This window comes from Protopterus annectens, chromosome 5.part0 (genome assembly GCF_019279795.1).
Source record: "Protopterus annectens isolate FY-2018-M chromosome 5.part0, PAN1.0, whole genome shotgun sequence".
In the NCBI taxonomy this organism is placed as follows: domain Eukaryota; kingdom Metazoa; phylum Chordata; order Ceratodontiformes; family Protopteridae; genus Protopterus; species Protopterus annectens.
In genome coordinates this window covers 1,473,220,290-1,473,245,987 of record NC_056735.1, presented here as the reverse complement: position 1 = coordinate 1,473,245,987, position 25,698 = coordinate 1,473,220,290, and the positions used below count along the sequence as shown (strand labels likewise).

The 25,698-nt window shown below is 39.3% G+C and overlaps 1 protein-coding gene across 2 annotated transcripts in view; it reads left to right on the top strand.

Moving 5' to 3' along the window:
* ARHGEF17 (Rho guanine nucleotide exchange factor 17) overlaps positions 1 to 25,698 on the top strand; it is a 2,179,236-nt gene that overhangs the window by 1,964,436 nt on the left and 189,102 nt on the right. For both annotated transcript variants that reach the window (XM_044071304.1, XM_044071302.1), the window contains 3 exons: positions 4,953 to 5,146; positions 11,026 to 11,273; positions 18,500 to 18,746. In XM_044071304.1, the coding sequence (XP_043927239.1) occupies positions 4,953 to 5,146; positions 11,026 to 11,273; positions 18,500 to 18,746 (689 nt within the window). The remainder of the gene's footprint in view (positions 1 to 4,952; positions 5,147 to 11,025; positions 11,274 to 18,499; positions 18,747 to 25,698) is intronic.

Here is a 25,698-nt window from a genome sequence, read left to right as displayed (position 1 = left end):
GATTTTTGAACTGGATATCTTAGTCAATGATTGTATTTCTCTCTCACTGGAGCTTCCCCTTAAGAAAAGCCACAGTGGGATCATGTAATATTTTATGTCAGTAGATAAGAGAGTTATCTCAATGCAACTGCCTGTTGCAGAAAGGAAAATTCTATTCATTGTGCTTTTTTTTTTCTTGTATGTGCACCTAGCAGCCATTTTTGGAGTATCTGACATTTTGTGCAGAACATGGTAGTGGTACTTGATAGGGTAACCACCAACTGATGCTGCAGTGTTATTAGGAGACTTATAATGAGTTGAAGGTGTTTGAGGAAAAAAGCCTGCCCGATAACCCACACAGTGGACAATTATTGGACTGCTGCTCGCCATGAATTACTCCTAATGAACACCACATTCAGGCAAAAGGCAGTACCAGAGTACTTTGGGCCAAATGTTCATTACTGACATTGTAACCATGTTAGTAGACCCTGAGATCACATCTTCTAGACATTCAGATCAAGAGAGGTTGTGAGTTGTAAGTTTATCACCACTTGATGTTGAGTTGGGTCAGACATCTGGACAGACCCAGCAAACCAAATTCTGTAGTTAGATGTCCTGGGAATGGCAAAATGATGAAGCTTTGTGGAATGCAAAAGCTTCTCCCGTATACTGTGGGTTAGGCAAGAGATGTGGTGTCTAAATAAACCATGTTCAAGACCTCAGTATTTTAGACAAGGACATTTGGCCAGAATATAGGTGATACTTATCATATTCGTAATTCTAGGACCCTTTAGTGGAACTCGGCAAGAGGGGGGATCTTCTCAAGTTAATGAAGGAAACCTTCTATACAGTAGACATCTTCAGATTTGACAGACAGGTACTGACATGGGTGAAGGACAGCAGCTATGGCAGCTGCCAGAAGAGAAAGTACATGTGCCAGTGAAGTTTCGCAGAGGAGTTTACTAGAGGCTATGTAGAGTGGCTTTCAGATGGCCTCAAAGAAATCCTGCCAGACTACCTTGTGACTTTGGTTATAGGCTGTTCATCCCCAGACTGTTCTTAACCAGGTTTCCGAAGTGCTGTACCTTGATTTGGGGTACTGTTAGGAGATTAAAAAACATTTTTGAGAGATTCATGAGCTGGGAGAATATGCCGTTCTTTGAAGAGGAAGTACCAGGAGTATTTGGTATGATTTGGCCCATCTCTGTAGACGAAGTCCCTGGCAGTTAGATTTAAGGTGGCAGGGCTGAGGAATTGAATGAGATATGACAAGTTAAAGGTAGTGAATATTATTGGGGTCTCATTTTTAATGTGCCTTGTTATTGTGTTACTTGGAAGACAAAGACAGTACCTGCAGATTGGAAAATGTTTGGTGGCCCCTGTTTTTCAGACAGGGGAACAGAAAAACATGTCCCAGTTTAAAGAAACCACACTTCTCAGCTTACCTTGGGAAGTTTGTGTTAAGATGCTGGAAAGGAGACTTTCTCTGCTAGTTAAGCAGTGCATACTTTGTTCCTGGCCATGGAGCTCTTAGTCCTTCTACAGATCTTGGAAGAATAATACAAGTTTGCCATTATGATCTATTTTTGTGTGGGAAAAATCAGAGTAAATACTCATTCTATTGTTTTATGGTGTTAACTCATGAATATTGGCAACAAGAATACTTTGTATGTGGTACAAAGTTGGATGCACACGAGACAGCTTTTGCCTAATTAAATGCAGTAGTGCAACTTAGGATTTTAAACAGCTGTGTCCCAAATTGTCATCATATGATTTTTATGATGTCACACCATGAATATAAGTCAAAAGTCGATAGCATTTAGCAATAAGAAATAATGTTTGGCGGTCAAACAACATATAGTCTAAACTGAAATGTTAGTAATCCCTCCTTTTATTTTCTTGAAGTGCCACAATTACATTTGACTTGTGATAGAATATCATTTACTTTCATGATGAAAAGATGTGACTACCCAAAAATACTCAAAAGTACTTAGTGCCAAAATGGCATTAAAAATGTACACAGAACCATAAAGCAAACATTTTTAAGCAGTTACACCTTATAATTTTCACCAAGTATTTTGTCTTGCAACCACATTAAAACAAGTAAAAAGTTTCATATGTGTCTGTGAAGAGTGGGTAAAGAGAGATGAAGGCTGCCAGCCTAGCCAGATAGAATTTTGCAGATAATTCTGTCATTTGTAAATATGAATGTAAACTACAGGCTTTTTGTTTTAAATGTAAAGAAATAGTGTTACATGTGGAACTGGAAATAAATGTGACAACAGTGCTCTCTACTGACCAAAGTAAAGCATGTGGTGACCCTTTGATCTAGACAGTGGTGCCGAAGAGTCTAGATGAAGAAATTATTTTTATTGTTTTAACCAAGAGTTAAATTGCTAGATTTAAACATGCATGTATTTTTATTGGTCTGCTTCCTGACAAGCTGCAAGATAACAAAAGGTGATGTTATGAATGTAAATGCAGTTTATGTTAGCCTGGGAACCCAGAGAAGTGTGAAGAATGATGTAATGTGTAGCCTGGGAACATGTGAAGAATGATGTAATGTGAATTAGAGCTGCAATTTCAATTTAAACAGAGAGAACCAGAGATTATTAAGCATTTTTGTCTTGACCATCCAACTCATCAGCACTCTGCCTATTTTCTTATGTAAGTTTATCTTAGACTTGTATTTTCTCTTAGAAACAGCTAGGAAATAGAAAGATTAGACTAAGTATTTTTCTGTGATGTCAGAACTGTACTACTGACTTATTTTAAGTATTTCTCTGTGATCTCTAAACTCTTGACTAGCACTGTGTAGTAAGAAGTATTGTCTTGTGTTTTTATTATTTATTATTAAATATTTTAACACCTTTCAACTGTGGCTGTTTTGTGTAGAGATAATTTAAGATCTAGAGTACATTGCATATTTATAATGATTACTGTATCAAGTCACTCTAATAAGTCTTGACTGTTTAGCTATACTACCAATTGGATAATAATATTGCACAGTAATAATTGGACATCCTTTTAAGGGCCTTTGAGTAGCTGATAAATTTTAGCTGGGTGGTGGCAGTAATTTCTACTATACAGTCTGGTAAAAGGGGCACAGCTGGAGAACCTGTGCCAGCCTTCCCCAGGAGTGTCTGCGTGGTTGCATAAACTCTTATCTGAAAGTGTGTGTGTGTCAGCTACTTGGGCAGGGACACAAAGCACTGTTTGGACAGAAAGGGTGCTGGAGATTTTAGCTTGCCCAGCTGGCTGAGATCTGGACCCTGTAGCTGTGCCAGTGGGGAGTCTTATTGGGGACCTGGAGAGTAAGGGAGCGACCAGCCCCAGACTGACTGTGATCTCTTTGCGCTCTTAAGGGAAATTGCACTTCACTGTGTGTATTTGTTATCCTTTCCTCCTATATGAGACGTCCCTCACTGGTGTTAGTGGTGAGGATTGAGGCTCCTTGATTGCTGGGCCAGGGCACGGGCGTCACAGTGGCAGAGAACTGCATTGTGCAAGCAGCACTTTCTTCGTAGTAGAAAATGCTTTCTCAACTGAATATGCAAACAAAAATTGGAAGTGCACTATATTCAGGAAGTCAAGTTTTCAAACTGTACATTGTGGGAGAAAATTATACAAATTATCAGTTAACAGTACATTTATCAAACAAAACATTCTTCAACTTAAGGGATCATAACTTTGACAGTTTGGATATTTTCATGATTTGTATTCATGTTAATATCCTACCTCAGGAATAATAGCAGTTAAGTAAACTGAATTATACTACTGGCTAGAGGGTATTTCTTGACACGAACTATGAAAAATCATGATGGAGTTGTTCCATGACAGAGCCAACTGGCTAAGCAACAACCAACTGTTAAAATGTTCCTAGATAACATCATTATTTGTAAAGCCTACAGAAGCTCATAGTTGGCTCCTAAGGAGTGAACTATGTTTCAGATCTAGGGCAAAAGAGTCCTGCATCAGGAGTCAACATCTATTGGTGTGTGAGGAATTGGGGAAACTGTGATGAAGACCCATTCATAATCTTGTAATTATGATCACATATAACACCAGTTAAAATTCCAAGATTTTTTTTTTTTTTTTTTTTTTTTTTTTTACAAATATCCACAGAATTCCTACTGTTTGCCAGGTTTATGTTTGGTGGAACTGAACTACGTTGTCTAAAGTCAATGTTTTCAAGGCTAGAAAGCTGAGCATTTTGCCATATGAGGCAAAAATAGTCATGACATAACTTCAGCTAGTAGCTAAAGTAAAACGTATTGTTTAAACAGAGTATTCATCTCCCCATTTTGCTTTTATTTAAAAAGGCAAGCTGTAGTTTGCATCCTCAGTGTTTATTCGTGAACAGTAATTTATTTTTATATATTGTATTGTCAAGGGCATATACATATAAGTAGGAGTACATTATTGCCAGAAGAGTAGGGGTATCAGCTTTTCAAATGTGTCTAGAAGTCCTGCAGCTAAAACATTTTTGTTGGAAGTTGGATGACCAGAAAATAAAAAAAATTCTGACTCCTGCTGTTCGTAATTAAGGTATAGTGTGAACTTTGAATATGGATGTCATTGTATGAAAACTCATTACGCATGTTTGCATATAGTGTCTTGCTTATTCCCTTCCAGCTTTGTAAATTTAAGGACAAAATTCTTTCGAAAAACAGGTGATAGGTCAGTTAAAACAATGCTTAGGCTTTGTGTGCTTGGGCTCCTTGAATGATTTATCTGAACTAAGTTTTTTTTTTTTTTAACCTGAACATGGCAGGGACAATACGCTAAATAAAGAATCTCTTGCTATGAATAAAATATTGTTTGTTATCTCCACTGCTCATCATAAAAATGTTTTGTAAACTGACAGTACATCCTTCTGTCACAGCTGAGATTGTTAGCAAAGGGATCTCTCTAAGCTATATTTTAAAGGAGAGCTCTATATGACAGTAAAGTGCCTAACCATTTTTTTTCAGTTCTCCTGTGCTTCGGCAAGTCATAGTGGACCTGAGAATGCTTATGAAGTTTGGGTGTGTAACAGTGATGGGTACGTAGGACAAGTCTGTCTTCTGAGTATTCGAGACGAACCCACAGTAGAAGCTTGCATTGCGGTATGCTCTTCCAGAATCATCTGCATTGCTTCTGTTCCAGGCCTGAAGGGAAACTGTAGGTTGGTACATTCGTTATACTGTATTGCATTATGGAAAACTGTAAAATTTTAAAGATGGCTATTACTGTTAGAGCTAAAAGATGGATCCTCTTTAACACACAAAAACAACAGTAGGACATTATGTATCAGCTGTGATAAAAATAGCACAACATTACTATTTGATTTGGGGTGAGAGTTACCATTCGATGGGTGCAATTGTGTATCGCATTGCATTTCGGGTTTCTGTTTTCTGTATTGTGATTGAAAAATCATAGTTTCAAAACATATGTAGTATGGATTTAGACAGTAATCAGTAAGGGAACATAGTCACTGCATATTAGATGGTTTGTAAACAACAAAGCGTGTGGCTGACTGAGTAGTCCGGCAGAGGGGGGAACTCTGCTCATTCTGTTGTAACTTGCTATTCAACATAACGTATGTAGCGGGGTCACTAAAGGAAGGTGATACTGAAAAATTCAGAAGTGAAAGCCTTTATTAGAGAAGGAACTGATGTCAGTATATTACATTAGGGCATGGACATTGAAAAGAGATTAGTGGGTCCATTTTAAAGGATGTACATGCAGAACAAGCAAGAAGTCATTACATTAGCTCAGAATGTTGGCTCAGTGGTTAGTGTTTCTGTCTCACAGCTTCAGGGTCTGGGGTTGAAGTCAGACATTTTTACTTTCTTTGTGCTTACATCTTCTACCCTGTCTGTCTGGGGTTTCTCCGTAGTTTCATAGTTATGTACTAGGCTAGCTGCCCTTGCAGACCATTTTAAAGCTAATACTAAAGGCAAAAAGTGTCCTTTATGTACAGTGGCAAGTGAAGATGAGTAAAGCAGTACTGGTGGGAGTTCATTCATTCTGATATACCTGGCATATCCAGGTCAGGGTTGTGGGGGAGCTGAAGCCTGCCCAGCAATCAGTGGGATCAAACAAGAGAACCTAATTCTGGACTGGAAGCCAGTCAGTTGGAGAACACGTGTGCAGTCTATGCACATGTTCACACACAAACATGTGTTATTATTTTTAAACAGGTGATTAAAAGAACTGTTCCTTCAGCCACCTCTACCCATATGTATAAAAAACTGACAGTATATGCTGATCTATCACAAAGGGAGCATTGCAGTTACCTACAAATGCATGTGCTTAATTTAAGGCATACTCAAGCTTGCAGGATTGAATACAATCTGTTGCATGACATGTACCAGTTATAACACAGAACAGTTCAGTTAAAAGAAGGAGGTATAAATAAGCTAATAAGTTAATTGTGTACATTTGCATCTTAAGGCGTTAGCCATACTTAACTTCTTTTGTATTTAGAGAATAAGATGAGGATTAAGGGCCATAGCCAGACAGCGTTAAAGTGCAGGACTGAATGAAACTTAGGTGTAAAGGGTGCCTAATGTTATATGCTGACACCACCAATTATTTCCTTTTTATTTTATAATTTCTGTGCATGTGATGTGTCTTCACAGATGTGCAGGAAGGATTCTGATAACTGCACAAAAGTCAGTCCCTTCTCAGTAAAAATTAAGCTGCTACTATGGGAAAGGTTTTGGGGGTATTTGGAATAATTTTTACTTTGAGAAAAATCATCTGAATGTCTGCATTTGTTTCCATATATACAGATATCAAATAAAAAGGGATGTAATCCTAATAATAATAATAATAATAATGTCAGGTGTTTACAGCCTTCTTAATACACCCAATGCACTTTTTTCCAGTTGCAGTATTAGATTTTGACTTTGGGTCTTGCAAATACAGTAGACTCCCTCTTATCCGGTCTTGCTTTAACTGGACTCTACGTTAACCGGCCATAGCAACAGACAGAGAAGAACAACACTTCCGCGTCCTCTGTGTACTTCGGAATGTCTCAGTTTATCATTTTACTCTTAAAATACTGAAAGAAAAATTAACTTGCAAGTTCATTTTTGTTTCAATATTTTAACATTTTAAGAGTAAAATGATAAGTCAAGACATTCCTAAGTCCAGATTGATAAGAGTAACTTATTGTAAAGCTTTTTTTGATTAACCAGCCATTCATTTATCCATCCTAATGTCCGGTCTCAGTGAAACCGGATAAGAGGGAGTCTGCTGTAATTGCTTGGATGCCATGTTACCCATCTTCATAATTCTGTTTGAGTATTCTATCCATTGTCAGGGAAACCACATTCTCAGTATCATCATCATGTCTGTTGAGTAGCTTAACTATTATTTTATAGTACAAGATAACTGAAATGAATGAATAACCACAAATTGTATGCAAAGGCTTATCACATTTACTGTTACAAAATTGTCTCCTATTTGTGTTATCTAGCCATTGATGCCCACACTGAATAACATAGTCATTAAAAGAGCAACTAAATTGTCTATAATTCCCCTGTAGGCAACATCACAGATTGCCTTGATGCGATACCTCTATGTAGCCTGTACTCCAGATCCTTAACCAGTGGTGCTATTACTTCTCTAAAGGAGGTTTCCATATTGAGCAGGCACAGTCTCGCTTTTAGAAGTGCATATTGTTCTGTGTTGTTAGAATTGTTCTATTTGTGTAAGTTTTACAGTGTGTAGGTAAGACTAAAAAAACTAAAATCATTGGAATCAGAAGGGATTCCTTCATGGGGCTTGGTTGTTGAGATATTTAAAAAAATATGAAAATTATGACATTTGTATAAATATCACTTAATTTGTTCTTAACTATTCCAGACAGGGTCACATATCATTGGCAGTTGTGTTGCATATCATGTGAGCTTTAAGCCGGCATCTTTCAACAGTCTGTATGTAATATGGTTCTGCAGTTATTACTTTAAGCACACAAACGTTGACACCTAAAGGTTGTCGTAAGGCTGATTCTAAAGAAATACCTATCGGTATCACTAAGGTCTAATGAATGATATGAAAGAAGATATTTGGCATTTTGTCATATCCCTTAGTGCTAATATTTCTTATTTTATTTGTTTCTTCTGTAATTGTAGCATTTCTAGTATGTGGAAGTAACTGATACATTGTTGCTGTGTTCATCTATTTGAGGTATCCCCTTGACAAGTCCTGTGTTTGGGCTCTTTTCCTCCAGTCAGAGTTCTGCTTCTAATTTTCAGATGTACCTGTGCTCAATGATAGATGCATACATGTGATGATAATATGCTGTTAACATGTAGCTATATTCTCACCAGTGCTACCAAGCCAAGGCTTATTTGATCGCAAATGCTGGGATAACTTGCAAAGAGGCATTTACAGCTTCTTACCTGAAAAGGCAATGTTCTGAGCAGGAGCCAGAAAGGGTATCACTAAAACTGTGATGACCTCTCCATGGTTGCACTGTGGTGGTTGTATGTGTGTGTGTGGGGGCGGGTGGCACCCATACATATGCATATTCCAGGCAGAGCTACAAGGAGCTGGTCGTGCCATAATGGGGCATACATGTTTGGAGACTCTGGACTCTGAGAAAAGCTTGAAGGACAACACTCTGCAGGAGGTCTGGCCATCCAGTGTAAAATGGAAGAGAATTACTGCAAGGATTTCCTGATGTAATGATGCAGCTTAAAAATGTGCCTGGGACTGACCACATCATCCAGGCAGTCTGCAACAGCAGAGGTGTGAGACCCACCCTAAGAGTCTGCTGTGGTCAGCAGGGATGCTGATGCTTAGAACCAGGCAGTAGCAGCTAAACACCTGTCTTATCCTGTTGAAGAGGGCTGACCCGTGCCTTTCTTTTGAAAATGGCACAGTCCCTGTATGGCCCTTAGAAGCAGATTCTGGGCCTGTTTCTTTAGCTTCAGTACAGCAGAATTGCTGTTAGTTGCTGCTTCACTGCAGTCGCAATTTCTGTTTTTGTGCCAGCACTGATTCATATAGTTTATGGCTTTTCAATTTACTCCATGATTATATGACAGTATAGTACAGTTAGCCTATTTAGAACAATTTGGTGTAAGGATTCAGGCAAGGGCTTTTCCTCCTACAAAAATGTTTTTATTTTTCCATCTGTTGTAGTTTCACCTGGTTTGTTTCATAGTGGCAGCCTTTTTCTTCTTAACAAGATTATAGCCAGCACAGGGCAGGTGATACTGAGGGAAGCTGGACTTAATTTTAAGGTGAAATGAGATCTACTTTTCTTCTTTTCTTCTTAGAAGAAAAACATGAAAACAAAAGAGGGAAATTATCCTTTGCAGAAAAGGTGCTTGTATTCCTCTCAGGAAGCTATCCACCAGAATGCCAAAGAGCATCTTATCTTTGAACTTAGAGTTCAGAATACTGCACCTTAGGCACTCCTGAAGGGAGGAAAATCTTGATTGTGTCATAATGTTCATTCAGAAACCTGAGCATCTGGAGTAACCACAGCAACCATGCAGTCCAGACTAGAGGGTGTAACTTGGAATTTATGTGAGCAGCCATAGATAGGGTCTGAAAAAAGGTCCTGAGTTCAAACTCCTGAATATATTTGAGTAAATGACAGCTCCACCTGAAAGGACCAGGACTCTGACAGATGAATAATGAGGTGGATAGTACCGCACCCTAAGCCATAATGTGAGAGAGGAGTATACCCTCTTGCCATGCCTGCCGTAGGAACAAGACTCCATATTAGGCAGCAGTAAAGGAAAAGGCTGTGATTAGTGATTGTCCACTGAGTCCACATTGAAGTTAGTCTGAGGAGTGTAGAAAATAATTCACCCAATTTGGCTGGGGGGGTGGGTAGTAGAGTACACCACAGTCCTATATGGGGTCACAGGAGTGGGATGAGAGTGCCTGTAGTCTTCCAAGATGAATGATTTCTGTATCTTTCTAACACCAGCTGTAAAAAGGGATGACCAGATGTGATGCTGTATACTTCTTTCTCAGTGGAAATCACCAAGAAAAGAGGAGGTAAGGATGAGAGATCAAAGCATGCTAGACCTCTAGAGCTGTAAGGAATTCTCGGATGAGAGCACATCTAAAGAGGATGGGGATACGAGTAGAAGGGCTTAACAGTTTTTTGCCTGGGAGGAATGGCTTTCAAATGCTTATTTTTCCAGTGTAACCATGTCAGGGAAGCAAGATAAGATATATGAACTGTTTTAGTAACAGAAACAAACCAACACATAGAGAGTGTGAGTATGTTTACTTAGCTGATTCAGTGTATCACACTGTCCATTTTCAGGTGCACATGCTTATCCCTAAGTAGGAGAAGTTCTGCAAAAGTTCAAGTTTATTAAAAGGTAGCAGTGACTGACTAGCGAAAAGGATGGGTTCAACTGTAAGGCCCTTCAAGGGATGAGTATCAAAGTGGGATTTCATAACCACCTCAGTTCATAATCATCAGCAAACTTGGCTAGCCATGGCTCTTGATATTGTTTTTTAAGTCAGACAAATATAATACACAAGAGGAGGGAGCCCATGGCAGAGCCTTGTGGGGCACCATTAGTGACATTTTTTCTGTTAAGACTAAATACCCCAGCCTTAATGGTATGGGGTTCTGTCTGGTTCGACCATATACCCCACCATTAATGGTATGATTTCTGTCAGGGAGCGGGTTTACTTGTCTAGTGAACTATGCATAGATTATTGCTGAGTTTTGAAAGTTTGTCAGTGATGCCAGCATGGATGGATAGAGCCAAGGGATGTGTCCTTGGCAAAGCCCAGATAAGCAGTGTGGACTGTGTGACTCTTATCCATGACCTCACTAACCCTTTCAAAGAACTCAACCAGATTGATCAGGCAGGCATGTTCTACTTTTAACAAAGCTGAATTGGTGTGTACCCGGGTTATAAGGTCACTTGCATAATTGTTTATTAGCTCAGCTATAACAACATTCCATAGATTTTCAAATAACACTGTTGAGCATTACAATTAAGTATTCACTGAAACTTTGCTATAATAAATGTGTACTCCATTGGTAACTCAGTGTCTTCTGTTTGGTAGGGAAAGACCTGAATCCATGATAAGCCCATCTTCAGAACAGAGTCAGCCTTTTGATGAGACTACAACCCAACAACACCTGCACATTTCTATTTCTGGTTCTTCTCTGGAGCTTTCTGAACCCATGGACAATGGCAGCAGGGAAATAATGCCCTTTGACAGTGATGACACAGATGATGAGTCTTCTCCAAGTCCATCCAGCACATTGCAGAGCCAGGCCAGCCGTTCCACCATCTCCTCAAGCTTTGGAAGTAAGGCATTTGATGAAAATTCTGTTTACTGTGATTTTATTTTATTTATTTATTTTCTACTGTCTGTTGGAATCAGTGTCCTTTGAACACATTTTGTAACTTGTTATAAATGTAAATATAAAATCTGGATAGCAGTAGTACACCATATCTTCATATTTATGACTTCTTGCAAATAACAGCCCCCAGGTAGCTGCATGTAACTCATTTTACCTAACCCCAGAATCTGTCTTTAGTGGCTCTCTAGAGTTCGCCCCTTCAGTTTAAGATTTTTTTTCTGAGATGCTGCCATGCTTAGGAGATCATATGACCTATGATATTAATGACATTGCACACCACAGTGTAAAATGCCATAATAGCGGAGCACTCTTATTCTATTTGCATGCCAGTTTCTTATTCCAGCCCTTACCCACTTTGGAGCTCAGTCCTGACATTCATCATGGGAAAAAAGTTCCCACATTTGAGGCCTGAAGCCGTCTAAGAGTTATGCGCCCAGTATGTAATAAGGCAGGCTCCACCCCTTCCCCACCACTGATCTCCCACTTTACTAGTTAGGAGGGAAGCACAATATCAGCAGCACACAGCATGTCAGCCCAGTTACCCTGAGATATAGACGGGAGAAGCTTTTGCTCTGTCTGTCTGCATGTGAAAGTGCACAGTGGAGTGATCAGTGGGCACGACTTTAACACAACCCATGTTTTTGCAAGATTGCCTTCAAAAATCTAAAACAAGAGAAGGCAATAGATGGACCCACCTTCCCAGAGGCAAATCATCCTTCAGATGCCTCCACTTTCTCCCTATGTCACTTTCTTATCCTTGACAAGTGCAGGATTGAGTTGGACCCATCATCCAGTTTGGCAGGTAGAGGGATCTGTTAGAGCACACCTTTGGCTCCTGACTTGGCGTGACTCCTGACTTGGCATGACTCCTGTAAAGTATCATCCACCCATTCACCAGGCATTTGGCCAGAGCACCCCCCTGACTGTCTGGATCCCGATATTCCTCCTCAGATGAATTTGTTGTAGTATGGTGGTTCATACTCTACAGTTGAAAAGCAGTGTAGAGGCGTAGAGCCTCTCCTATAGTCAGAGAAGAGATGGTGGAGTTACAACTACTTCTTGGTCCCTCAGGAAATAGATGGTTTCTGTCCTTTTTTAGACTTCAGCCAGTACATTTGTCTACATATGATTACTCTCCAGAGGGTCATAGTTCTGCTGCCACTGGGCACCTAGATCTTTTACTGGACATGGTGGATACTTTATGGCATATCACTGAATGGGGTATTCACAGGACATTCCTTCAGTTTACAGTCAATGGTCACCACTTCCAATAGAAATTGTTGACATTTGGACTTTCCTCTGAGTATGTGGGCAGTGGATAAGCACTTACATGTTTTCATCCAACCAAATGACTGCTTCCTGGTGGGCCCAATACAAGGCCACCCTGGAAGTGTCCCTGTAGCAGGCAGTCCCATGTCTACAATCTCTGAGGTGATAGTAAACTGATAAACTGGGAGAAGTCTTCTACTCTGACTTCTTTGCAGAGAATAATCTTCATAGGCAGAAAGATAAATACTCTTCAGTGTCCATCATTCCTGACTAGAAAGAGGGCCCAGAAAGTAATGGCCTTTGTATCTTTGATGAGGGCATAAAACGTTGACTGTCTTGCATCTTCTGGGCTTGATTGCTACCATCATGATGCTGTTTGCGGTTCTTCAGGATGCTGCTGCTGCTGCTGTAATAGGGTATGATATATCATTGGTTGTAGAACTACCACTATGTAATAGCCTATGAGCTGTCATTGGCTGTAGAGCCACCACTGTGTAATGGGCTCTGAGCTGTCATTGGCTGTAGAGCATTCACTATGTAATGGCCTGCAAGCTGTCATTGGCTGTAGAGCATCACAGAGCCCTGAGGTGCCCTGCTGGTGACTGGTCTCTTAGTGAAGATGGTATCCTCAGTCTTGACTTCCTGGGTCCCATCTGTGAGATAGTTGGCAATCCAGTGCATTATGTAAGGGTTTATGTCCAGTTCAGTGAGTTTGTCAACTCTACCTTAGCTGGTTATTGTATCGAATGTCTTAGCCAGGTCCAGGTAGGTGGTATGCATTCCCTCATCTATTGCCTTAATGACATTCTCAAAGAAGTCCACTATGTTTAGTTGGCATGTTCTTCTCTTGACAAAGCCAGTATGGGTTAGGTACAGTTTCTGAAGGTTGCCTATGTCTGTGTTGATCACTTCCATATAATTCTTTCCATGGCTTTGCATGTTACACTAGTTAAACTAATAGGTTTGTAGTTTCCAGGATTGGTTGATGGTCTATCCTTGTGAAGTGGGATATGCATTGAGTCTTCCATTCTCATGATACAAAGCCTGTTTTGAGGCTGTAGTTGAACAATGGCTCAAGTGTTCTGATAGTCATGTTTCCAGCTATTTAAGAGGTATCCTAGGATATTGTCTGGGCCCATTGTTGCTGTGTTATTAGCCTTAGCAAGCACCGCCATGACCTGCTCTCTGTTAATAGTTTGGGGGGGATTATGCTAGCAAAGTCGCTATGTCGCTGTGCTCAGTGAGGGTGGCACCACTGACCACCAGTTCAGCACACTAACGTGTGCTTCCTTTGAGGTTTCAGACAGCTATAGAAGGCCTTGTGGTTGTTTTTAGCCTGTGAAGTTATCCTGACCTCATAATTGGCCTTGTTGGACTTAGTCATCTTAGTTTCCTGTTTAGTTAGCTCCTATCATTATGTGAAGTGCTCTTCCTGATTTTAGCCATGACTTTTTTCCTTCTGTTGTATTCCCTATTAAGGTTAGGACTCCACCTGTGTGGTTCATTTTTAGAGTTTGTTTTGGGCTTGGGCTTACTTCTAGTAGTTACACTAGCCTCTATACAGACATTTACATAGTTGTACAGGGTCTCTGTGAGCAATTCTGTATAGGTTGCTGAGAACACAGATTTGGGAGAAGATGGAATTTTGATAAACTATTGCTTAGTATAGTGTAGTTTGCTTTGGAATAGTTCCTAACTGTTACAGGATTTGCTGGGGTTACCAAATACATTTTTATTTTGAAGGAGACCGCTTTGTGGTCTGACCTCGCCAGTGAGGATGTCACATTTGGGGAGGGGGGATGCAGTGCTCTCCCATATTGGTGAATATCAGGTCCTATATGTTCGAACCTCTGGTGGGTGTGAGCGCTGTCTGGTTAAAGGCATTTGTGTTAAAGTCCAGGAATCACTGTGTATGTGATTATGAGGCAGTGTGTTTTTCCCAGTCTACAGAGAGGTTGTTAGTTTCCCATGAGTAGGGTATTTGGTTTAACGGTGAGTGTATCCAGTAGGTCTAGGTACAATCTATGGGATTCTAGGAACACAGAGGTGACCTATAGCTTGGGACATTGTGGTGATTTGCACGTGGATAAATTCCAGGGCATTATCCTTTTTAGCCAAAAAAGAGTTATGCTTGTTGCAAATATAGATTGAGACTCCTCCACCGTTTGCCCCTGTGTGTGTAGCTGATGGTCTAACTGTGTGGAAAACACTGAAGCCTTGCACTGCTGGTACTTTCTGTCAATTTAAACCATGTCTCTGTAACGGCACAGGTGTCTATATTCTCTAGAGTCAGGAGAGCTTGTAGGGTGTGGAGTTTCTTGTTTAGACACTAAGCATTGAGCAGTAACATCTTTAGGTTTCTTTGGGTTTTATTTGCTATGCTGGTAGGTTTGTCAGTTTGGCATTGCTTAAAAAAGCTCTATGAGGCTTTTAGACATTATTTGGAAGTCTTGGGAAGACAGGTATAGACCATCTTTTGCAAAGCAATGTGGTCTCTTAATCATGTCCTTTCATACTGACAAAAATGTAATCCCCCTGGAAAGATATTAGAAACTAAGCCAATTACTGAAGTCAGTCATCTTTTGTTTACAGTGAGGCGTTTTCCATGGTGAAGTTAGAATGCTTCTCAGTGCAAGGCACATACCTGCCTGAGATACATAGTCAGAGAGATCAACAATGTCTCTCTTCATATAGTCCAGGGAAGTAGTGCCTCAGGTCATTAATGCCTACATGGAGTATGATAGAATCTACTGGTACCTGTGATGTAGTGACTTGATTGCATGTATAACTTGGCTGATCCTGGCTCCAGATAAGCAACTAACCATTAACTTCTCCTTGTTCACTCTAGCGAGTGAGTTTTCTGTGTGTCATACAATGGAGTCTTGTATGACAAGAGTCCTGGGTAATGTGTTGGCTTGCCTTATGAGCTTTCCTCTTTGGGCTTCACTGGGTATAGGAGCATGGTGGTATATGGTGCTGCTTTTTGGTGAGTGCTTTAGAGATTGCTGAGGTAGGTATTACTGTTTATAGGCTTAGGAGGTCTTTGAGGTTTGGGAAAATTACTTTTTAGTGCATCAGCATAGGTTGGTCTTTGTTTGTGGTGGACAGTGTGTGTGTGTGTGTGTGTGTGTGTGTGTGTGTGTGTGTGTGTGTGTGTGTTTTCTTGACAACGTTATTTGTATGTGAGATTTTTGCCTCCAGGGAAATTGTGTATGTGCATCTCTCGCATACTGTGTTTGTTTTTTAAGGAGTAATGGTTGTCTGTGAACATGAGACAATTGCTACATTGTCTCAGGATGACCATATCTACTAAGCTGGCCACAGAGACATTAAGAAATTGCAAATCCATGTTGTCAGGACCTGTATTTGAGTGGGCTACTGTGGGTCATGAAGTGGATTATATAGAGGTCTCCTTGGGTAGTCTCCAGGGTTTGGCACTACACTAGGCTTGATTGTACTAAGATTTAATAGTAGTCCTGTGTAATGTGCAGACTACCTTCTTTAAACTTTTTTCTTGCTTTGTATTTCCTTAGGCTATAAAAAGTACTTCTGACTTTACCTTCTTGGGGTGTATTTGCTGCTGCTTGGTTTTCAGGTGTTAATACTCCCTTCAGAATATATAACCCTTTAGTGTGGTCAGGGCCTGAATTTGGTTTTCACATGGCAGACTGATGGTGTTACCTTTTGTTATTACAAATGAAATCAGATTATTTTGAGTTTGGTCAGGCCCCTTTTCTCTTGTAGCATTATATCCTTTTCTCTTTGCTTTCAAAATGTCTTTATCCAGGGAGCCCGAAGTGCAGCTTATTGTTGCAGTTTTTGCACCTTGTCTATTAGTGTGGTTTGGACATCTGCCAAGAACCTCAGTAGGGTTGTACTGTGGAACTACCTCTCTTAGTTCCTTCTGTCTTCTTTGTTCAACTACGTCCTAACCATTCTAATAGAATCAATCTGCTGCTTGACGTTGCTTCAGGGAAGTTAAGTGATTGTGATTTTGTACTGCAAATTCGTACCTTCCAAAGCATTCCAGTCTACTGCCTGCTTACTCACATTCTCCCATGTGGATATGAAAAGTATTATTGAGGTGCCTTGACTCTCTTGTGATTTTTATTTATTTTTTTTTTGTGTGTGTGTGTGTGTGTGTGTGTGTGTGTGTGTGTGTGTGTGTGTGTGTGTGTGTGTGTGTGTGTGTGACTGGAAGAAATGGAAATATTGTATCTGACTCCTCATATGGACAGTTTTCTTATGGATAAGATGAAGGAATTTTCGAAATGAGTGCCAAGTACTGAAAAAATTAACAAACAGACCTTAGCAGGAGCGATGGTGTTATGGAAAGTCCTTGTATATTTATCTTGCATACTAAAAACAATTTGGAATTTCGCAGAAATTAACTTTGTATAACTAACCTATATTTTTCTCCCTAAAATGGTGTCTGAGATTCCTGTGAATCAATCTTTTCACTTATTGATGACCTTTCCAGAGACTCTGAAGTGAGAGAGGTGAATGCTTTTGCACACGTTAAGCGTGTTGTACAGCAGAAGATCCATTTTCTTTTCAAAACGAAAGATTTCAGCAAGACGTATTAGTCATTTTCTCCTTTGCTGTAGGGTGGGGGTGGTAACCAAGATGCTAAGCAGGCACGTTTCATAAGATTACAGTTTTATTTTTGCTTTCAAGAAGATTGAACCTCTGGCCATTGCACTCTGAGGACAGTTTATAGTGTGCATTGCCACGCCTAATGTTTATTTTACAAATGTAACATTTGCAGTGCAACTGCCTATTATTTTTGTTTGTTTTAGCATCTTAACCAGGCCTTATAGCTTGGACTTGTTCAGAACTTTGAATGGCCTTTCTCATGCCTGTCGTGCAGCACATATTGTCCTGGGTAATTTCTGCCTTATCTTCTCTACCTCTTCTGGGGTAGTTTGGTATGTTGCTTGGAGAGTTACCCTGTTAGCAAATTTCTGTTACATTTTTTTGGATGCAGATACATTTGATGTTTCTGTACTTGGTCTCCATAGGTAGTACAATAGAGTGGATGAATAAAATCTGCATTTTGAGTTTCTTTGCAAGAGTACTTCCCAGTTTTACTGGGGGTAGAGGTAGTGTGAGTACTTCTTCATCCAGCTGCAGAGAATGCCAGCATACTGCAGGCATCTGTCTTCAGTGAATGTGGTCACTGAAAATGTATAGGATTGGTTTAAGAGGAATGAGGCAAGATACATCAGTGCAGGACCTTTTGTCAGAACTGCATGGGTGAGGCTGGCAGTGCCATTTGCTGAGTTCACAGAGTAGTTTATTAGTGAATTTTTCATGTATTGGAAATGATTCTGTGCCATTTCATTGTTTCACTGATTGAAATGTAACAAATGTATAATGTTATAATATTTTGTGTTTGACTTGGAAACCTGACAAAGCAGAGTGCACAACCTGTCTTTGAATTTTATTGTACTTTGTCCCCGGTTGAGCTTGAAAAATTATCAGTCTATCTTAGCACTATATCCTGGTAACAAAAATAAAAATAAATATTACTGCATTCTCTTATACACACCATTTTCACAAGTTAAAAATGGAATGTGAGAACAAGGTAGGTTCATAAACATTTTTTTTGTTCGCCTTTTCTGGGTTTGTTAATGCTAAGTTGACGATCAAGTTATTTGCATGTTAATTAAAAGTACACACCATTTACAAAAGTTAGAAATGGGACAGGAGAACAAGGTAGGTTCCTAAACTTTTTTGCAAAAGCAAATTTGCCATTTTTGGGGTCATTAATGCTAAGTTGAACAGTCAAGTTCTTTGCGTGTTAATAAAAAGTCAAAGAAATAAAAATCAAAATTAGCATGTTGTCATTCCTTTTACAGATCTTATATGAAATTCATTATCTTGTTATTTTCACTGCAGTTGAAGAGCCTGTCAGTTCAAAGGATATAACAGCAGAGACTACAAGTTCTGAAGAAGAACAGGAACCTGGATTTTTGCCTATTCCAAACACGTTTGTTCAGACCAGCAGCAGTGAGATCTCAATGGATGGCCAGGCAGTGAGGAGGTCCAGTCGTGGGTCCTTCACAAGAGGAAGTCTAGAAGACTTGCTGAGCATTGACCCAGAGGCCTACCAGAGCTCTGTGTGGCTTGGAACAGAGGATGGGTGGTAGGTACAAGTTTTCGCTCTTTTGCAGTGTGAGACTTCTTTTGCTACCATACATTGTAAAGTTTGTTCTGTTCTGTCATGCATTTTAAGGAGTAACTAAAGTGATGGATTTTGAATTACTTTGATTTCCCGTTTGTGATCATTCCTTTTCGCCTCTGAAGTCTGCCATTATAGCTGGATTTAACAAGCATATGTGGGCATTTGTTGTGATGGCTGACCCTGATAGCTGTTGTTTATAATAGGGTATGTAAGTATGCTTCTGCATTTGTTCTCTTGGATTAGCAGACAAATCTGCTTGCTTTGTTTTTGATGGTTAGTCCCCCAAAAACAGTTTTTATTTATGCAGATAGAGAGTACCTGCTTTTGTCTTTGTACTGCCCTTAATATATGAGTTTTGGTCAGCATGATACTAGTACTAGGGTGACAGAGCGTAATTGATGTATACCTTACAGAAAAATTGATAATTATGTATGAATGTGTACACACACACACATACACACATATATATATATATATATATATATATATATATATATATATATATATACATACACACACACACACACACACACATACATATATACACACGCGCGTGCACACACACACATATAGATGGATAGATAGATAAATATATATACATATATTTATATATGTGTGTGTGTCTATTACACTTTGCTAACTGAGCTAGTCTTGTTGGGCGAATACACAACTGTAGAGGACAGCTAAGGAGAAACGCCTATAATAAAACTGACAAAATATGACAGTTTGCTTAATAAAGCACATAATCAAAAAAAGTAACAGAGTATTGACAAGATACTAGTCTTAAATTGTAAGGCTTCCTTTAATGGAAGATAAACAAGCTAGCAGGATGTGGCTTCCCTGTGGAACTTAAGTCTTATTAATAAGTAGGGAACACAAACAAGGCAAGAAAATAAATAAATCCAAAAACAGGTTCGAAAAACTGCTGATCATCTGTCTTACTTATAAGGAAGGTTTTTTATTGTTGTAACTGTTTCTGAAGAAGTTTGCTATCAGGCTGACGAAAAGCGCTTTAAACAGTGGAATAAATAGTGTTATTTGACTCTTCTCGGATTGTGTTGCTGGTTTTTCGAACCTGTTTTTGGATTTCTTATTAATAAGTACCAAGTAATGTAGGATAGCTGGTGTGATGAAGGAAGCAAAATAAAATGGGTGATCACATATAGAAAAATAACTTGAGTTTTGTATCATATATTGGAAATTTGTCATTTCGCCTAAAATTTGGATTAACATAGTACAGTATTTCACATAAATGATGGGTGGCCTGATTCTATACTGTATACTTGTATTAGCAGTCTGAATTACAAGTAGAATACTTCTATTACACCATATGTTATACTTGTATTAGCAGTCTGAATTACAAGTAGAATGCTTCTATTACCCCATATGTTATACTTGTATTAGCAGTCTGAATTACAAGTCGTATGATTCTAGTACTCATTTATGTTATATTTGTATTACAAGTAGTATGCTTCTTGTTCCCAGTTACCCCCTTTGGTCACAATTATTACTATGTAATATACTTTATGTTCAGCCATAGGCTGTCATGTAAAACACCTTGAGGTATGGTTGCATATGTTTATGCTTCTGGATGTTTTTTATATTACTCAGTCATTTTATCAAAAGTGCAAAAAAGTCATATTTTTCTTTTTTTATTTGTTGTTGTATGTTATGCCACTTGTATTTATTTCAATGCACTTCCACCGTACTGAAATTTGTTTTGTCTATATGCAGTTTGTTACTGCCTAGTTGGCCCGAGTTGTGGATGAAAAGGACCGTGGACCAGTTCACTTAACCAGTTGAAAAACATGAAATAAATAAAGTAAAAAAAATAAACTGTGATTCTCCTGTGCAAGTCAATTTAAATATCCTTTCCCTCTGTAAGAATGTTTCTTTTCTGTTTGTTACAGAATGTAACAGTCATGCCATTGGACCATTGGATCACCCCAGATACCTGTTTCTGTTTTAAACATGGAGAGACAACATGGGACACTTTTAAAGGTGTATTATCTCAGGATGACTAAATGTTATACACCAAACTCAAAAATTAATGAAAATATTTGCATAACAAAGCCAAAGCTATTTTCCCTTAGAATAAACCTTCAAAATTTTTGGTGTGAGGTAATTCACATAACTCTGGATGTTTTTCAGATTTCCACTACCTCTGTATGAATGACACGCTGTTCACTGACCTTCCTTTAGTTGCCACTGCCTGCTCAGACTTCCTGCCCCCTCTGTATCTACCCAAGCTGCTCTAACAACTCCCCATCCCCCTTCACTAGCCCACCTCTTTGGTCTATCCCATTCTTTCTCATTTACTGCCATTACTCTGCTGACCCCTCATAATCTTCTCAGAATGATGGTGATGGTGACCTTTATCATACACTTTTAAAAGCAGGAAGTACTGTTTTCTCACTTAAATTTTCAACCTCTCTCACATTTCATGCCATCCCTTTGGAACACCTCCCATATATCCTCTTTCCATAGGAGTCTTCATCTTATTCTGCCCCATATTTTTTCTCAATTTTCCTGTTGACCACAGCAGGTGAAATGTTATAGAAGATCAACCCTATACAACTTAGAAAGCATAATAATTTAAATGGTTCTCTTCATAAATCATGTCATGGGTTCAGAAAAGGTAAAAAAGGTTATAGTGCCATTCCTTTCGGAAACATTAAAGTGACAAGTTGACTGAAGTTATCCTCACTCTTCTTGGCAATGAATTTGATTCTATATCCCACACCATCTTCCTCATGGAATTAAACACCCCATAGCTTTGAATCCTCTCTTCTAAACTGGTTCATCCTATGTAGCCAAATTAATAAAGCTCTCTTTTTCCAGACCTTTCCATGTTTGAAAATGGATTCACCAAGAATCTGCCTTTAGCCTTCTCTTGTCATCGTCTTACATTCTTGACTCTAACAAAAGCATTGAGACAGCCTTCTCTGCTATACTGATTATAAGAGACTCACTGGAGGCAGCCCTTTCCTTCAGCTTCCAATTCAAATGTTCAAGCAATCCTATCATGTTCAGAATTTATATTTATTAATGTGCTTATGCATCAGTAAAATATAATATCCTTAATTATTAAAAGCATAAATGCAAAACTCTAAAATTAACATAAATATGTAACAAAAAATACATAATTGTAGGTCACAGGTAAGAATGAAAAGATTGATTTTTAAGGAACCTCTTAAAGTGGACCAGTATAGGTGACTTCTGTAACTATTGGGTCAGGACATTCCAAAGGTGTGTTTGTGGTATTAAAAAATGAACAAAATTTGATGACTCCAGGAACATCCTTAGGACACTAAACATCACCAAACTAGTAGAATGCAGGGTCCTGAAAAGTCTGTATGTAACCATATTTGGGGGACCCAGATCAGCAGCCAGAGTGGACTCTGCAAAACTGATTTAATATGTTAGTAATAAGAGGTGGCAGTTAGTTATCAGGCTGCAGAATTATGAATGAGCTGAACGCTGCCCATTTCTAAATCACAAAGCCCAATTAGAGGGAAATGTAATACAATGAAGAGTCCGAGGCATGCACTGCCACAAGAGATCCTCAGATAAAAGAGTGCTGGATTTGAACTTTATTCCACAGATAGTAACAGGAGTTTTGGACCATATCTGACACCTGGTCCTTTATTGCTACTCTGCCATCAGAAATTACCCCAAGATCGCAGTCCTTATTAAAAAAGTTAAGCCTGCCACCCATGTAAATATTGCAATGGTTATAGACTGGAATGTTGGAGTTTGCAGAGGTGACATGAACTACAGTGTAGTCAGTATTAATGGCTAAAGTTTAAATGTGTTAACCTTCAGCTGATAAACACACTGAATAGTCAACAGCTGTTCTCCAGGATTGTTAGTGATTGACAGTTGCTCCTGAAGCAAAGAGAGGTATAACTGGGTGCTGTCTGCACAGCAATGATAAGCTAAGCCTCTTATTTGAATAAGATCTCCCACTAGAAACATATAGATGGAGAACATCATCAGCAAAGTATGGACCCTTAATGGAATTCAAGAAGTATTACCACTGACCTCCAGTCAACAGAAGAACATTTGCTGCTCTACTAGGGGCAGTCTCATGGCTGTCTTTTTAAAAACTGAAATGGGCAACAGACTCCACGTCCATTTGTAGTGTGAGAATGTTCCACGCACACCACTCTTTCTGTAAATTGGCCACTGTTAATATCATCGGTGTCAGGAATGTACTTTAAGATTGGGGTTACAAATGCCTCTTTTAAAAGTGTTAGGGAAAAAAATAAAATGCAAAGAAACAGTGATGATTTAGTAAATAATTGGGCTCAGCCCAGCCAGGTTGGCATGAACCATTGATATTGGGAAAGGGTCAGATTCACAGGTCATAATTCACAGGTGATTGGTGCAGACTTGAAACAAGGCTGTTTTGCATTGTATAATTCTACATCTGACGTTTTGACTAATTTTGTGTAACACAATCACAGTGACTACTAACTCCATTCGGTCAGCTTTCTGTTGGTGGAGGGGTGGAAGGACTGAGCTCAGGGATGCAAGTGTAGCTGCCAAAATTTGGGCAGCCAACTCAAATTCTTCACTTGAAAAAACTCTCCCTTTAGTCAGACAGGTCATATTTTACAGCCTGCCAATAACCTGAAATAAATAGTGAGTTGAAGAAGAGCTCTCCCTTTACAGGAACACTGCTTAATAAGACATTTCTGCTTCATAAAAAAAAGCTTAACATCTACGAGGCCAGTTAACATTTACACTCATGCCTTCTGCCGAGGCTATAGGTTACATGGAGTCAGATGAACTGGATGTACATGAGCTGGAAGAGCAAATCATGAGAGGACCTTTAAAGTCTTTTAGGTTGCAAGAAACTGATTGGGTTGCTGGCACTGGTTTTGGAAAAGAACACGTGGAATGCAGGAGTACGTATTTCTTGTTACAGTACTAAAATTCCTGTTTCACAAATTCAGGGTTTTTGTTTTGTTTTATCTTTCTTTTCTTTTCTTTTTTTTTTAAGCAGATTTATCATTTATTTCTAAAACTACGCAAAATGAAAAAAGTGGTGGTCAGACCAAGACAGTGATTCACCACTAAGTAGAGTCATTAAGGCGAGTAAGAATGCAAAGTCCAAAGTAAATTCTGATTACTGGGCCATGGAGGTAACTGTATGAGCAAAGCTGAGTTGCTTCCTAGTCCTAGTCAGTAGGTGATCTCCTTAGCAAGCAAAGAAAATGACAGTAGGTAGTTTTGCTGAATAGAAACAAGAATAGTTATAGGAGGAGGCTGCTAAGGTAATAACTGTAGATCTGGTCTAACCATATGGTAAAATTAAAATCAGAATGAAGTAAAATACTGAATAATAACATGAGAAATATACAGTCGTAGCTGAAATCTCTTTGATTCCAGCATCAAGACCCTTTATCTTTTCAGATCCCAGTACTGTGGTTTGTCATAAAAGAAATCAATTGGTGGAGACAGCAGATATCCTTAAATCAAGGTCTCCCCTTCTCCCTTCCTGCTCCAAACAGTCAGTCACCACAGATGTTTCAAACTTTGCTTGGGGAACAGATTCAGGAAAGCTAAAAGTCCAGAGGGATGTGGGACGCCAAGGACAGTTGCAAGGACATAAATGTCAAGGAGATGCTTGCCCTGCTCAGGGCACTCAACTCTGAAGCATCGTTGGTCCCTGGGACCTCTTCAAATGGTTACAGACAATACCACACTGATGTGGTACATCAACAAGCAAGGATAGACCAGGTTGAACCCCCCGTTGCAGACTAGCCGTGTTAGATTGTGATATAGCTTCAAAGCACAATCTTACTCTACAGGCATCCTACATTCCATCAGAGCAAAATTGTGGCAGACAAACTGAGCAGGACAATGGCTGTCCCTCATGAATGGAAACTAGATCCAGGGGTCTTCCAAGATTTGATCCATCTGTGGGGAGTTTCTCAAGTAGACCTCTCTGCCTCCTCCCTGAGCAATCAACTGACAAAATTCTGTTCCAGGACGCCATGAAAGAAGGCCTGTAAGACAGATGCCTTTTCTTTTCTTTCGGCAGAAATATTCCTGTATGCCTTTTGACCCTTTCCACTAATATCCAGGGTACGTCTGAAGATTCAGAAGGAATTCCCCCAAGAATATTGTGGTGACTCCCTTCTGTCCCAGGTAACCGTGGTTCTCCTTTCTTTTGGAATGGCAGGGGCCAGTTACCACAAACTTCCTCACAGAATGGATCTACTCACAGAAGAACAGGTGTGTTTGATACATTCCCGACATCAGTCATCTTCAATTGACTGCCTGAGTGATAAGGTCTTAATTCCTTTTAGCACTTATTGTCTTTGGACATGCAGTGGGTACTAATGGAGGCAAGAAACCTGCTTCTGGGAAATCATATATTTGCAAATGGAAAAGGTTTTCTAGTTGGTGCCAACAACATAACCAGCACCCATTCATGGCTAGTTGTTCTCTGGTTTTACAGTATTTGTGTGAGTTATTATCCTATGGCCTTTCTTATTCCTCTATCAATGTTCATTTATCAGTCATTTCAGCATGTCTGCCTATGGGCTCTCCTCTTTCAAGGAAGTTGCATGCCAAAATGTTCTTGAAAGGGGTTTTGTATAAAAAGCTTCCAAATAAACCAGTGGCCTCTCTTTGGGATCTTAGTTTTGTGTTAGAGAAACTGACACTTGCTCCATTTGAACCAACTAATTTGGCTGACTTGAGGTTCTTAACATGGAAATAATTTTATTGATTGCTCTGACCTGTGCAAGAAGAGCATCTGAGTTGCAAGCTTCACAAGGGCAAGGTTTCTTTGAGAACTAGTCCTTCTTTTATGTCTAAAGTCGTATCCGAGTTTACTTTGTCAAACTATCCATCACCCTATTTTCTTTCCTGAACCTAGAAGTGAGGGAGAAAAGAT